Source organism: Periophthalmus magnuspinnatus, chromosome 9 (assembly GCF_009829125.3).
Source record: "Periophthalmus magnuspinnatus isolate fPerMag1 chromosome 9, fPerMag1.2.pri, whole genome shotgun sequence".
Classification (NCBI taxonomy): domain Eukaryota; kingdom Metazoa; phylum Chordata; class Actinopteri; order Gobiiformes; family Gobiidae; genus Periophthalmus; species Periophthalmus magnuspinnatus.
Window position 1 is genome coordinate 5943549 of NC_047134.1, and position 15894 is coordinate 5959442.

The following is a 15894-nucleotide window of genomic DNA, read 5'->3' on the forward strand; positions in this document are numbered from 1 at the left end:
TCCAGTTCCTGAAACCACACACTTACCTGAAAGTAACCTACCTGATGTTGGAGAGTCCTCTCGTGTGTCCGGCACTTTGGATCCATCTTCATCCAGTGAGGAGGAGGATGCTGGTTCTGGAGAGCCTGTGGAACAAAGGGAAGTGGAAAAAGATGAATACTTACCTCAAGAAGTTCTACCAGATCCCGAAGATCCCATTATCCCTGAGACGCGGCCATCAGAAGGAAGTACAGAGCTCGGAGGCTCGGCAGTGACACCTCCCAATTCGGCATTTCAACCACCTGCTGTTTCTGGTGATGCACCTACCCATACCACTGATTTTGAGGGTAGTGATGTAGTACATGCCACTGACCCTATTGATGCTGTTGACTCTGATTCTACTATCCGTCGGTCAACAAGGCAACGACAACCTCCAAAGCGCTTACAGTACACCGCTTTGGGTAAACTGCTAATCTCTGTTGTGCAAACGCTATTTCACAGCTTAGCTGATGCATATGGTGAAGTTTTTAGCACTCCCACCTTTGAACATCTGTTTACTTCGACTTCTCTGTAGCATCATGCACCGGAGTTGCATGGATTTAAGGGGGGAGGGTGTAACCCAGGTGACGAATCCTGTATATCTTTCTCTTTTTCTCCCCTTTCTCTCTCTCCTGGCGTTTCAGCGTATATTTTGTCTAAGTTGCCAAATCTCGCGGTATTTTCAGTCATTCTCGCGGGTTTTGCACGTTATTGTATCACATGGTTCATTCTAGCCAATCACAGTGAAGTTTCCGCGGTCACGTGACACGGCGTGGCCAACCGGAGTTATTATCATACCGGCGTTAGCTGGGTAAGGCTAGAGGTGTGTGTTGGAGGCTAAGGGAGAGTCGTGCTGCAGGAACCTTCTGCTGTGACTTGCACACAAGTCAAGGGGGATTGTATGTGATATATCATCTGCCGAAACGGTCAGGTCTTTGACCCCAATGGCGAGCTAGTGAAGGAAGTCTATAGCGTTTACCTGTCCTAAGAGAGATGCTGATCTGATCTAAGAGAGATGCTGACCTGTCCTAAGAGAGAGATGCTGACCTGTCCTAAGAGAGACGCTGACCTGTTCTAAGAGAGACGCTGACCTGTCCTAAGAGAAGCGTTCACTTGTCCTAAGAGAACGCATTGCAGAGAACGCATCGCAGAGCCGCACTTCTCTCACCGGGCTGGTAGGGGGCTCTTGGCAGCCCATCATACTCTACCAACACACCAACACCCATTGCTCTATCACACACACCCTCGGAAACTCTCTCCTGGAACTCTTTTGCACTTACCTCTCCCTCTGGAACCCAGTCCTCTCCAGATGGGGCTTTGAACTGTGTGTGAGCTGGGTAGATGTTGACAAGCTGCCTTTTGCGCCGTAATTGAACTCGGACTTTTTCAATCCAGTGCAATAGTTGTGGAACTCTGACACCTTGCACTTTAACAACTACTGACTCTCTTGGTATTATTGCATTGCCATTATTGGTTTTGCATTGAATTATTTTGATTTTTTTCATGCGCTTGCTGATTGTAAATATTTTCTGCACTTCTGAATGGTCATTCATGTGAACTGTCTGTCTTAAATGTTGCATGTCATTTATTATTTCTAATATATGGTACCAACCAAACTCAATTTCAGTCTCCTGTCACTTCCCTCCCAGAGCGTTCTCTAGTCTTCTGATTATTAGCCCATTATACCTTCCTAACTATATAACGACTGCACTATAGTATTGCCTCACTGTTAATTGAGTTATTTCTTTACATCACGCAGTTGCTACACTCAGTAAAATTTAAATAGAATTAACAGTTGTATTAAATATTTGTACATCTCATTAGCACTTGGCAAGCACACACATTGATGAACTAGCGTCTTATATTTTTCACTTATTTCTTTGGGTTTTTTTTCTCATGGGACCACCCTTGTTGAGCTCTGAATATCTGGCAACCCTGTAATACTAGCAGAGTTAGCACATAGACCAGGTCACTTTGTCAGACACTTAATCAGCCTTCAGCCTCCCTGTCAGGTCCATGTATCTGTCCTGTGTGTGTTATAAAGTGCAGATGGTGTGAAAGCTCTGAGGAGACCAGAGCCTGGGTCTGGAGCCAGTCCAAACAAAGTGACATTAGAGTGTGGCTCGTGTATAGACAGCAAGCTCCTCAGTGTTCTGTTTATCTGCACCGAGAGGATCTGGCCAGTGTGCTTCTGAGAGATCTGAGACATAAATACATTTATTTTGTTGCTGTGTTGCACTTTAAAAATGCTGCAATATGAAGGCCTTTTTGCCCTTACTCTGCAGTAATGTGATAAAACTCTTAATTATGATCTCATTCAAACGGCAATCTGCTATTTTGGTAAAATCGTTTTCCCAAACATCCTCTTGGTCAGTGTGAACCATAGACTGTATAAAGAAGTGGACTAAGTGAGTGAGATGTCACCCATAGTGTCTAGTCAAATTGAGGCTAGCAGTTCTAGGGAGCAATTTGGAGCTCAGTTCCATATCCGGAATTCTGATCGCGAGTGTCATAGCAACCAAAGAGGCAATCCAGAGCGAGGCTGTTGAAGGTAACACCCCCCCTTCCCACCTGCACCGCTGTTGTAGCACTTAGCAACAATATCAACCAAACCTGTTGCTAACGCTAACAGGAGTGACCTCGGGGAAAGAAGACACCCAATTTGTCTGTTATTAATGTTCATATCTTCAGTTATAGATGCAATAATGAACAAAAGACCCAGGATCATGTAGAGTGGGTTAATATGAACATTTTAAGACCAAAAATGACAAGCCAGACAGTAGCTGTTACCAAAGAGAGAGGCCACAGTTTTCCAATAGAAAGTGAATTGGAGCTAGAGTCGATGGAGCTGGAAGCAGGCCCATGATCACTTCCGATTTACAGTCTATGTTGTGAAGTTTGAGAAGAAGCAGACGACTTTAATTTCGTTACATTAAAAAGTTCACCTTATCTATATTTCTTATCATGTTTCATAATTCACAGTGAGATTTGAATATTGTTACATCCCGGCAATACTACTGCTACTACAACTACTACTACTACTACTAATAATAATAATGCAAGCCAAAACGCAAATCAAAGAAACAGGTATTTGAAGTCAGTTTTGAACAGGTGAGTCTTCAGGGCTTTTTGAAGATGGTGAGTGTGGATGAGGCTCTGATGTGTTTGGGCAGTGAGGTGTTCCCCCAGGTCATATGTTTAGTTCTGGTGGGGGGAGACAGGAGGTTGGCATCAACTGATCGGAGGGCATGGGTGGGTGTGTGGTTGTGGTAACAGTTTATAGTAACGTAGCCTTAATAAAGCATGAACAATGATTCAGGCTTAACTTCATTCATACTCTGACCTCTGACCTTTAACCTTTAATTAAGTCATTACTAAATCTGAATCGTTATTAATCGACATTCTGTTCCTTGCATTATTAAGGCTAATGAAGTATATAAAGTAATGAAATTCTATTTTGGGGGGGACGATCGGAGGAAAATCACTTTTATTCTGTCGCTCTGCAGAAATGAGTTTGTGTTATGTGATTCAGTCTTCGGTTGGAAAAGGGCATTGCTGTCACCGTGTTGTGTATGTGCTATAGGTCAAAGGTCAAGGGAAGGAGAAGGGAGAGGAAACATCTGCAGCTTTTCCAGTACTGTGTAGAGCAACATTCTGTGTGGGGTGAAATGGACAAAAGATCAAACCTCGGCTTTTGTGAACTGGACCATTATGATTTGAATTGATTTGAATTAAAGTCAAACAGAGGAAGCTCTTTTCTTTCTTATCATATCCTGTTATTGAAGATTTAAGTTACATTTGTACAGATATGTGATACAGTTTTTTATTCAGTGCCAGTTGTGTTGCACAATAACCTGCTTTACAAGTAAGAAAGTCAGGATTAAACTTGTTTCATAATAATTCTCAATTTCATGATTTCACAATTTTTCAAAGTCTTGATGATTAAAAAGACAAATTAATCAAATGAATTTGATTTATTGCCCTAATTCAATCTTGAAGTTTTTATTTATTTATTTACAAAGTCTGAAGAAAAGCAGCTGTGACTGTTACTTCATCTGCCTTTACTGCTGCTGTTTCTGCAGGAGTTACTTCAAATGTCACTGCTCGGATTTTAAATCTTTCTCAGGCTGTTGTTCAGTGATGTTTTTAAATGTAATTAGTTTTAAGCAGTTCTGTTATGTCTTTTAATGTTGCCATGGTACATTTAGACTTGATTCTTCTCATGTTCTGCCCTGTAACAAAACTGTATTATGTTCAACTGAAGAATGTTTCTAAAGGTTTTATTTCGTTTACCATATCAGTGTGGTCACCACACCCTGTGCACCCGCGCCTCCAGCCAGAACCAAACACGATTAGCCATCAAATTTGTTTATTTCAGTCCCTCTTCTTCTCTCATCTCAGATGAACAATTTAGTTTCTCGCTGTTTGATTCTGCAGATGTTTTTCATGTTTTTTCATTTCCTGTGATATTTTTTCCTTGTAAGCAGCCATATTTGTTTTGATATGGGTGGATCCTGATTCTGGGCTTCAGCAAGAGGTTGGTCCCTGCAGTCCTCAGAGTGTGAGATGGTTCATATGGCACGTCGGAGATGTACTTTGGCGCTAGGCCACAGTGAGACTTGTACACAAGCAGAGCTGTTTTAATGTTTATTCACTGAGCCACAGAAGCCAGTGCAGAGACCTAAGCACAGGACTTATGCGGTTGTACTTTCTAGTTCTAGTCAGGACCCGATCAGCAGTGTTCTGGATGTACTGCAGCTTGATGGATTCAAAATATATATTCAAGTTATATGATGTGATATGATATGATGTGTATATGATGTCACTTATGGCTTTCCAAAACCGCATAGCTGTTGACACGCTCCTGGCAGAACGAGGAGGAGTTTGTTCTGTTATTGGGGCACTAGACCAATTAAAGGGGTAAAGTTGATAGGTTCACCTTTTTAACCTATATTACAGTTCAAAAGAGAAGAGAAGACAAGAGAGATTATTTTGTCTCAATATTGAGGAGAAAGAGCGGGGAGGCAGTTTACAACCTCACTCCTTTCTGAAGTCTCCACCGTCTTTCTCCTCCTTTTATTTAGTTAGGGACCCTAGTTACAAATGCATTCTCAAGGGATGGGGGACATACTTTACATACTTTGCAAACAGTGTAAAAACATATGACGAGATTCACAGAGAAATATATTTTGATTTTGCATTTCCAACGGTCATTCCCAAGATGTTTCTGTTTCAGGGTTTCAGAGTAACCTTCTTCCCGTGGGATCCTGCAAGTTTCAAAAGACATTTTCTGCAAGACTCAAGAACAAACATTAGTGCAGATTACATAGTTTACATAGTTGAAATGAATATAGTAACTACAGTTACATTACAGTACCTACAGTACCTTTAAAATGAACAGTGAGATAACATCATATAACTTGAATATATATTTTGAATCCATCACAGCTGTTTAACGCTTGTTTGGAGAGGCCAGTGAGCAGGCTGTTACAGTAGTCTAACCTACCGGAGACAAATGCATGAGTAAGTCTCTCCAAGTCTGGTTTTGACAGTATACCTTTTATTTTTGATGGTAAAAAGCTGCAGATGTTATTGATTTGATGTGACTGTGACCATTATTACCCCTAGATTTCTAGCCTGATTTGAAGGTTTTCGAGAGAGAGACTGGAGGTTACTACTGACAATTTCAACTATGACTTGAGTCTTGAATAAGTGTAGCTGGAGAAAGTTGTTTTGCATCCACACACTGATCTATTGGATGCAGTGGCAGAGTGAATCCACTGGTCCACATTCACCTGCTGCCAGTGAGACATAGATCTGAGTGTCATCTGCATAGTTGTGGTAGGACACATTATTGTTGCGTATTAACTGGCCTAATGGCAGTATGCAGAGGTTGAACAACAGAGGTCCCAGGATTGACCTCTGGGGCACCTCAAAGGTCAGGGATATTTTATCTGAGACACATTTTCCGATTTAAACAAAGTACTCCCATAGGACTTGAACCAGTTTAGTGCAGTACCCAGTCCTCTAGTCTTTGTAAGAGGTCGACTGTGTCAAAGGTAGGACTCAGATCTAACAGGATCAAGACTGAAACTTTGCTTGCATCAGTGTTCAGGTGGATGTCTTTTGGCACCCTGATAAGAGCAGTCTCAGTGCTGTGGTGGGGTCTGAAACCTAACTAGAAAACATTTAAAGTGTTCTTCATTTGTAAAAAGGTAATAAGCTGTTGGTAAGCAACTTTTTCAAAACTTGAAAATGGCAGATTTGAGATTAGTCGGTAATCGTTCAGTATTGTGGCATCAAAACTGCTCTTCTTTTGGAGAGGCTTGATAACCGCAGTTTTCAAAGCTCTGTTGTTGTTCCAGATTGAAGTGACATGTTAACTATGCAAGCGAGTGGAGATAGCAAACTGTTGAGAGTATATTTTAGAAATCTAGCAGGTAACACATCGAGGGAGCATGTAGATTAACTCAGACTGGTGACAATCTCTTGGAAAGTTTTGCCAGTTACAGGTGTAAGTTGTTATTAAAGAACACTGCAAACTTGTTGCACTTAGATGTGGAAATTACTTCTAACGGCAGCACAGCTTGAGGTTTGTTAATCTGTTTACTGTTGCAAAAAAGAGAGGGAGTTTTTTACTGCAACTTCCAATAGTGTCAGAAAAATATCTCTCCCATGTTCTACAAAAACTGTAGTTGTACATGTACACTTTTTCTCTATAAGGCTCACAATGAACCTGGAGCTTTGACTTGCCCCATTCCTGCTCAGCCCTCCAGCACTCCCTTTTCTGTGCCCTGATCCTGTCATCATTCCGCCATGGCGCTTTCTATCTTGAACCATTTTAACCTTCATCATAGCAATTTTGTCCAGAACATTCAAAACACTCAAAGTCACAGTGTTCAACAAATCATCAACATCATAACATGAGGCATTTTCAAAGTGTATCATTTCCATTAACAGTGCACTTGTGTTATCATTTACAGTGGGTACAGAAAGTATTCACACCTCCTTAAAATTTTCACTCTTTGTTATATTGCTGCCATTTGCTAAAATCATATTTTTTTCCCTCGTTAATGTACACACAGCACCCCATATTGACAGAGCAACACAAATTTGTTGAAATGTTTGCAGAATTATTAAAAAAGAAAAACTGAAACATCACATGGCCTTAAGTATTCACACCCTTTGCTGTGACCCTCATATATTTAACTTGGGTGCTGTCCATTTCTTCTGATCATACTTGAGATATTTCCACATCTTCTTTGGAGTCCAGCTGTGTTTAATTATACTGATTGGACTTGATTAGGATGGTTACACACCTGTCTATATAAGACCTTACAGCTCACAGTGCATGTCATAGCAAATGAGAATCATGAGGTCAAAGGAACAGCCTGAAGAGCTCAGAGACAGAATTGTGGCAAAGCACAGATCTGGCCAAGGTTACAAAACCACTGCACTTAAGGTTTCTAAGAGCACAGTGGCCCCCATAATCCTTAAATAGAAGACGTTTGGGACTACCAGAACCCTTCCTAGAGCTGGCCGTCCAGCCAAACTGAGCAATCTGGGGAGAAGAACCTTGGTGAGAGAGGTAAAGAAGAACCCAAATAACACTGTGGCTGAGCTCCAGAGATGCAGTCAGGAGACGGGAGAAAATTCTAGAAAGTCAACCATCACTACAGCCCTCCTCCAGTCGGGGCTTTATGGCAGAGTGGCCCGACGGAAGCTTCCCCTCAGTGCAAGACACATGGAAGCCTGCATGGAGTTTGCTAAAAAAAAACACCAGAAGGACTCTAAGATGGTGAGCAAAAAGATTCTCTGGTGTGATCAGACAAGATAGAACTTTTTTGCCTTATTTCTAAGCAGTATGTGTGGAGAAAACTAGGCACTCCTCATCACCTGTCCAATACAGTCCCAACATAGTGATGGCAGCATCACTCTGTGGCAGTGTTTTTCAGCTGCAGGTACAGGACGACTGGTTGCAATCAAAGGAAAGATCAATGTGGCCAAGTACAGGGATATCCTGCATGAAAACCTTCTCCAGAGTGCTCAGGACCTCATACTGAAGGTTAACCTTCCAACAAGACAATGGCCCTAAGCACACAGCTAAAATAATGAAGGAGTGGCTTCAGGACAACTCCATGTCTGTTCTTGAATGGCCCAGCCAGAGCCCTGACTTAAACCCAACTGAGTATCTCTGGAGAGACCTGAAAATGGCTGTCCACCACTGTTCACATCCAGCCTGACAGAACTGCAGAGGATCTGCAAGGAGGAATGGCAGAGGATCCCCAAATCCAGGTGTGAAAATCTTGTTGCATCATTCCCCAAAAGACTCATGGCTGTATTAGCTCAAAAAGCTGCTTCTACTAAATACTGAGCAAAGGGTCTGAATACTTATGGACATGTGATATTTCAGTTTTTCTTTTTTAATAATTCTCCAAAAATTTGAACAATTCTGTGTTCCTCTGGCAATATGGGGTGCTGTGCGTACATTAATGAGGGAAAAAAATGAACTTAAATGATTTTAGCAAATGTCTACAATATAACAAAGAGTGAAAAATTTAAGCGGGTCTGAATACTTTCCATACCCACTCCTTCGAACAACTGCAGGACCAGCCGCTGGTTTGGGAATAACAGACAGGTCAAAGAAGACACATGATCAGAGACACGGAAATGATCAGCAGGCAGCGGGCACTTTGCAACACTGTCAATCAAGCCTGTTTCTAATGCTAGCGGAAGCGACCTTGGGGAAAGAAGATGCCTGATTTGTTTGTTATTAATGTTCATGTCTTGATTTACAGACAGAATAGCAAAATAAAAAAAACCCAGAATCATATACAGTAGGTTAATGCGATCATTTTAAGTCCAAAATGATGAGCCTGACAGTAGCAGTTACGGAGAGACGGGCCATAGTTTTTCAATAGAAAGTGAATTGAGATGTGACCTTACACTGTGCTACAAACTAGACAGAATCTCAGTAAACATAAGTGCGTTTGGAATCTTCTGAATGAATGAGTATGTTTTCACATCTGTGGAAATCTACAGCTTTACTTTGTGTCTGAATGTCAGTTTGAATCGTTTAAGCTCTATTCTCAAAGGGAGGGTTGGAGGAAGGGGGCACTGGACTATGTTTGGTCAAATATTCAGCCAAGGTCAGAAGAGATTACAGTACTTCATGTCCACTCAGATATGACCTGGCTCTACTGCACAGCTGGTTTACACATAAGGAGATGAGTTATAACTTCTGCACATCATGAGATTTTAGAAATTATATTTGTAAAGTGGCCATATTTATTCACTCTTGAGCCTCTCCTGGGTCTTTGACTTCTCCTCTTAAAGCGTTTCTGTCAGTGTGAGCTTTGTTCTAAAGTCTCTTCCCTTCAGTTTGACTGTCTGACCCATCTCCAGAGCTGGGGCTTGTCTTGGTCAGGGCTATTTTAGCTGCAGGATTTGACATTTTCTGCATGTTTTGGGTTGATGGGGGGGAAAAGGAGTACCTGGAGGAAACCCCCACAGACACATGGACAACATGAAAGCTCCACCCAGACACAAGAAGACCACACAAACTCCACACAGAAAGACCTGATCTGACCCGCAATCTTCTTGCTGTGCAGCATGAGTCCTAGCCACATAATTGGTAGTAGGAATTGCTGGGGACAGGTAAACCGTAAACAGTTCATTTGCTAGAGTGTGTGTTCACTGATCTGAAAGTTGGTGGTTCGAATTCTGCTCTCGACATAAACATCATTGGTAGGTCAGATCCACAGTGTGACTCCAGCTCCCAGAGATGAATGCTGTCCCTGGGCAAGACACTTCACCACCTCATCCTGTATGCAGTGGTGTATGAATGTGTGTGTGAATGGGTGAGTGGTTCCTTGACGTAAAGCTCTTTGAGTGTCTATATAAAACTGTGGCTGTTTACTATATTGATATGTACAGATTTTTTTTTTATACAGTGAGTTCTTGGATCTAGTCAAAAATAGAAATTATGAGGTTCAGCATTTGTGAATGTTGAATATTTCATGTCAAAGTACAATGTTATCAATAAGAAAATCTGTCCTTTGACCCTTTCTTGGAGAATGACATCATCAGATCTAGAATCTGAAAATCACCAATTTTTTGTAGAACATTAGTATGAATCTCACCCACAGTTCTGTTTTGTTTAGGTTTGACCATAGATATATAAGAGGACATAGCTAACCTGTTAGCCGTCACATTCCATGTAGGAAATGAGCATGGCTTCATGTCACTTTCTATTAAAAAGATGTGACCCTTGTCTCTGTAACTGCTGCTGTCAGGCTCGTCATTTTGGTCTTAAAATGTTCATATTAACCCGCTCTACATGATCCTGGTATTTTTATTTCTCTATTGTTTCCATAAATTTAGATATGAACATTAATAACAGCCAATTCAGATGCCTTCTTTCGCTGAGGTCCCGCTAGCCTTAGCAACAGGTTTGACTGACAGCATTGCTAACCGTCCGCTCTCTGCTAAACCAGAGGTGCAGGCGGAAAGGGGCGTTACTATGAACAGTCTTGCTCCTGATTGGCTCTTTGGTTGCTATGATACTCGCAATCAGAATTACAGATATGGAACTGGGCTCCAAATTTGCCCTTGTAACTCCTAGCCTTGATGAGCTTCATTTGACCGGAGCCAAACGCTATCTGTGACATCATGCTGACTTAGTCCACTTCTTTATACAGACTATGGGTCTGACATATTTTTACCGTTGGCATATGCAGCACACACACACTGTGTTACCTACCATTTATAGTTTTACAATCCGTGCTATGTCTTTACACAAATATCGCAGGATGTTTGATTTGTCCATTGAAGTCTCAAGTCCCAGAGCATTCTTAGATAACACTTGTTTGTTTACTCGGGCTATTCCCACCAGTGTCACGTAACTGCCATTAGCTGCAGTGTTATTTAAATGCAATGCCCAATGTGTATACAGGCAGGCGGTCCAATGTGGCCATCCATTTTGTTTGAGTGGTGTTTGTTTGAGTTATAAAGAGGAATTCTGTTTACAGTATGTGGCAGTCATTTAGGAGGCATAAGAATGTGGCTGTGGGATCATGTATACATCGTTTTGCATTGCATTTTTCCTATGTTGATAACTCATTTACTCAAATTATGCTGTCTTCACAAAGGTCCTATATTACACAAACTTGACTCTTGTGAGCTTTAAACCATGCTATAATGCTGTTACCTTCTCAAAAACATACCTGCAGTTGTGTTTTGTTTCATTCACACATGTCTGAGTAACCCTTTATCTGTCTATATCCAAAGCTCAAAATGCCCTCTTCCATCTTGTGATGTCATGTAAATAGACTGTATATATAAATGGACATAGCTAACGCACTAGCCACATTCCAAATAGGAAGAGATCATGGGCGCTCTTTCAATTTACTTAACATTGAAAAACTGTGGCCCCTCTCTCTAACTGCTGTTGTCAGGCTCATTTTGGTCTTAAAATGTTCATTTTAACCCACTCTACATGATTCTGGTGTTTTTATTTCACTATTGTGTCCATGAATCAAGATATGAACATTAATAACACACAAATTAGGCACCTTCTTTCCCCGAGGTCACTCTTGCTAACGTTAGTTACAGGTTTGATTGGTTGCTAAGCTAGGAAGGGAAGGGGTGATACCTCCAACTGCCTTCACTCCAGAATGGCTCTTTGGTTGCTATGCTATGATACTGGAATTTCACCACTGTGGGACTAATAAGGGCATATTTTATCTTATCTTATCTTATCTTATCTTATCTTATCTTATCTTATCTTATACTTGCAGTTGGAGTTTAACTGCTAGCCCCAATGAGCCTCATTTGACTGGAGCCGAATGCTATGAGTGACGTCACTCTCACTTAGTACACTTCTTTATACTGTCTATGGTCATGAAGTGGTAGTTTTGAAGTTAACAGCTCCTTTTACCTTCAGTAGAGATTGGCAATTTCAGGTCTGAAATCATTTAAATGATTTTAGATGATTTTAAAATCATCTAGTGTGTGTATTTTAGAAAAACAGAGCAGAGCCCTTCCTGTATTACCGCTTGATGACAATCACAAGGTGGAGTGTTTTCAGTTTGAGAGAAGAATTCAGGCTAAATATGCATGTTTTTTTTTCGTGTTATACATATGTGAATGAAACAAAACACAACTCCAGGTATGTTTATGATGAGCAAATAACATTAGAACAGACATCAGAAAATAATGTAATAGTGGCTCTTTAAGAATGGTTCAATTTACTTGTTTAACCCTTATGTGAGTGGTTACTGAGCCTGAATCATTCTCTTTAAGCTATTTTTTCATGCTTTATTAAGTCTAAAGTAGAACCACATTTCTCAATGATTTGAAGCACACAAACACATTTTGCTCTCTCTTTTTGCATAGCTTTGTTTCATAAGACTCACGGTTAAAGACCTTGTTAAATCATTCACTTTGTTTGTGATAGTTTGAAAGTTTATCTCCAGATTTTTAAATAAAGTAAATCGTTTCTGACGATTCTGACCTTTTCCCTGTTGATTTTTATAGGGTAGCCAAGGCAATGAAACTAGCCCTGTACGAGACTCCCACAGGGTGGAGGTACTTTGGGAATCTGATGGACTCTGGCCGATGTTCGCTCTGTGGAGAGGAGAGCTTTGGGACAGGTAAGGTCTAAAGTAATGGTTCTCAAACTGTGGTACGTAGGCTCTTTCGCTGGTAAGATAATTCCTTTGCATTTTTTTGCAAGTTTTTTTCATAATAGGTTTGGAGTCAGGTTTATCCATTTTTATTCATTTGGGCTAGTACATTAGACTGTATGAAGAAGTGTGACGTCACCCATATCGTTCAGCTACAGTCAAATGAAGCCTCATTGAGGCTAGCAGTTATAGATGTGAATTTGGAACCCAGTTCTATATCGACCATGAGAATCATTGCAACCAAAGAGCCAATTCGGAGCAAGCCTGCTGAAGGTAATGCTCCTTCCCACCCTCACCACTGGTTTAGCAGGGAGTGGGTGCTTAGCAATGCTGTCCATCAAACCTGTTGTTAAAGGTAGAGGGAATGACCTCAGGGAAATAAGGTGCCTGATTTGTTCATTATTAATGTTGGTCTAAAGACACAATAGTGAAATAAAAAGTGAAATAAAAACCCCAACTTCATGTAGAGCGGTGAATTCGAACATTTTAAAACCAAAATGACGAGCCTAACAGTAACAGTTATAGAGAGAGGGGCCACAGTTTTTCAGTGTAAAGTGAATTGGAGCCAGAGCCGATGGAGCTTGCTCATTTTCTATTTGGAACATGGTGGCTAGTGTGTTAGCTATGTCCATTTATATACATGGTTAAGACCTGATATTCATGGGTTTCATCTCCCTGTTTATAGGTGATATCTTGAGGACTTTTGCTCATTCAAAAAGTATAATATATTGTTTTGAATTGTTAATTACCATGACAGCAATGAAACATTTTGATCATTCTGTAACCCAACATATGGATAATCCTGGTTTAGATCGCATGGTCCATGAAAGGACAAAATTATTCTTATTTGGTGAGAAGAGTGTCTTGTATAGTGTGTTCTGGGCCTGTGCAACGTGCCAAAAATGACTTTTCATAATTTTCTTGTTGCCAGATTAAAATTTAGATTTGATCATGATTCATGTAAAAGTTAGTATCTATATTGGTCTTTTTTATTGCTAAAGTCATCTACTTCTTCTGTGAATTTCACACCTGTCACCTGTCAGCTGGTTGGGAAACACTGGTCTTGAAGCAGGTCCTCAGTAGATATGTGGTGTGGAGTGAAGCATCATCAGAGTTCCTTCTATAGTAGCTGTTGAGATGCATTTGTAAACTGAATGGGTGGGGTGGCTCCATGTTGTTAAAATACTGTCAGTGATATGTATAATAGACCCTAGTTATTAAACAGTGATATCGAACCAGAAATTCCAACAAATCCGTAAAGTCCAAAGTGAAAACAACTCTATTTCATTCAGCTCATATTGAAAAGGACTGAGGTCTTGTTAACATTTTTACTTAAATTCAAGTTTTTCTCATTCTTTGTATGAGGGCAGGCCATACCTCATGTGTGGCCCTGTCTTCATTATCACTACGTCCACTTATCATTCTATATGAAAGATGTAACTATTTTGGGGTTCAGTATTTATTGTGTGTACTTTTTATTTGCACTACTTGGAAATGTTTGGTTATTTTTGTCTATATGATCAGATTTAAGCCATAAAAGTTTTAATAAATAACTTGTATGACTGCTTTTTATTTCTTATAGCTCATGATTTTTAACAATATTGTAGATTTATATAGTTTTTGTGGTTTAAATCTGCTCTTGGGTTTTTGTGTCAGTGGCAGAAATTAGTTTATATATTATCAATTATTGTCTATATATCGTCTATACTACTGTTATTGTGGCATGCTTACTCTTATGAAAGCTCCAGAATTCACTCACTGAGCTGCAGAGGCTGCAATAGCACTGTTTCGTGATTGGCAGCAGGTGCTGGGGTTTAGGTAGTGACCATTCAGATCTGAGAGAGTCCTTGTAGTCCTTGTTGTGGGTCAGTATGAGGCTGCCTATCACAATAACACAATACGGCTGGCAAGAAACATAATTTCCGACTGTAACCATGTTTTGAACTGTGAATATGCAATGCTTCCATTTGGGTGACGGTTTAGTGTTCCACGATTTAATAAGGTTAGGCTGAAGCATTCTTTTTTTATCAGTCAATCCTTAAAATAAACAAGGAGCTTAATTCATAGCTATCAAAGTGCTAGAAAGTGAGTAAATGTATGTCACTTGAATTAATGTTTGTATATTGTCTGTGTCGCATGTGTTGTGATGTTAATGTGTAGCAATGGAGCTATGGATCTATCTAGTAGGTTCAAACTGACTGGATTTCAGAATTGAAACTGGCAGCTCAAATGAGAGTCACTTGAGGCTCATTGTCTTTTCTGATTGGATAATCATCTTGAACCAAAACACCGAGTAAATGGTCCATCATGTCCAATGTTTTTATAACTAAGAATAAATAAGCATTATGTCATCAGTGAAAGTTATATTTGATTTGAACATGTATCTAGGGACAGAGATAGGTGATGTTTATAGAATTTAAAATCAAAATCTTACATACAGCTCCTTAAACCTGTTCCTGACATTGTTACACCTTTTTATCTTCACCAGTAATATCAATCTGGAAACTTAAAAACATAAAATAAATGGCAGAGTCCTCTCCTTTAAAGGTCTGGCTGTGTTCGTGGCTCAGTAGTTGTGTCTCGCGGTTACATCCCTGCTCTGCTCACGCTGATAGATGTGGAGGCCATGACCCCGACTGTGAGTGTAAATATTCCCCATTCTTCTGCTATAAAAGGAGACAAGCTCCCAGATCACTCTCACACTGGTCTCCTCTCCTCTCACTCTCACACCAGCCTCCTTTACTCTCATACCAGCTTCCTCCTCTCACTCTCACACGAGCCTCCTCCTCTCATCTCACTCTCACACCAGCCTCCTCCTTTCCTCTCACTCTCACACTGGTCTCCTCCTCTCTTCTCACTCTCACACCAGCCTCCTCCTCTACTCTCATACCAGCCTCCTCCTCTACTCTCACTCTCACACCAGCCTCCTTCTCTGCTCTCACACCAGCCTCCTCCTCTACTCTCATACCAGCCTCCTCCTCTACTCTCATTCTCACACCAGCCTCCTCCTCTGCTCTCACACCAGCCTCCTCCTCTACTCTCACTCTCACACCAGCCCCCTCCTCTACTCTCACTCTCAAACCAGCCTCCTCCTCTGCTCTCAATCTCACAGGGATCTAAAAAAAACACAAAATGTCTACCTCTATTTACGAGGAGCAGACAAATGATTCAAGACTTTGAGTCCATAAAA

The 15894-nt window shown here is 40.7% G+C and overlaps 1 protein-coding gene across 1 annotated transcript in view; it reads left to right on the forward strand.

Annotated features, from left to right (window-relative positions):
• Nucleotides 1-15894, forward strand: part of pgm5 (phosphoglucomutase 5) — an 86424-nt gene that overhangs the window by 23370 nt on the left and 47160 nt on the right. Inside the window, exon 7 of the mRNA XM_033972655.2 lies at nt 12556-12671. Coding sequence (XP_033828546.1) covers nt 12556-12671 — 116 coding nt within the window. The remainder of the gene's footprint in view (nt 1-12555; nt 12672-15894) is intronic.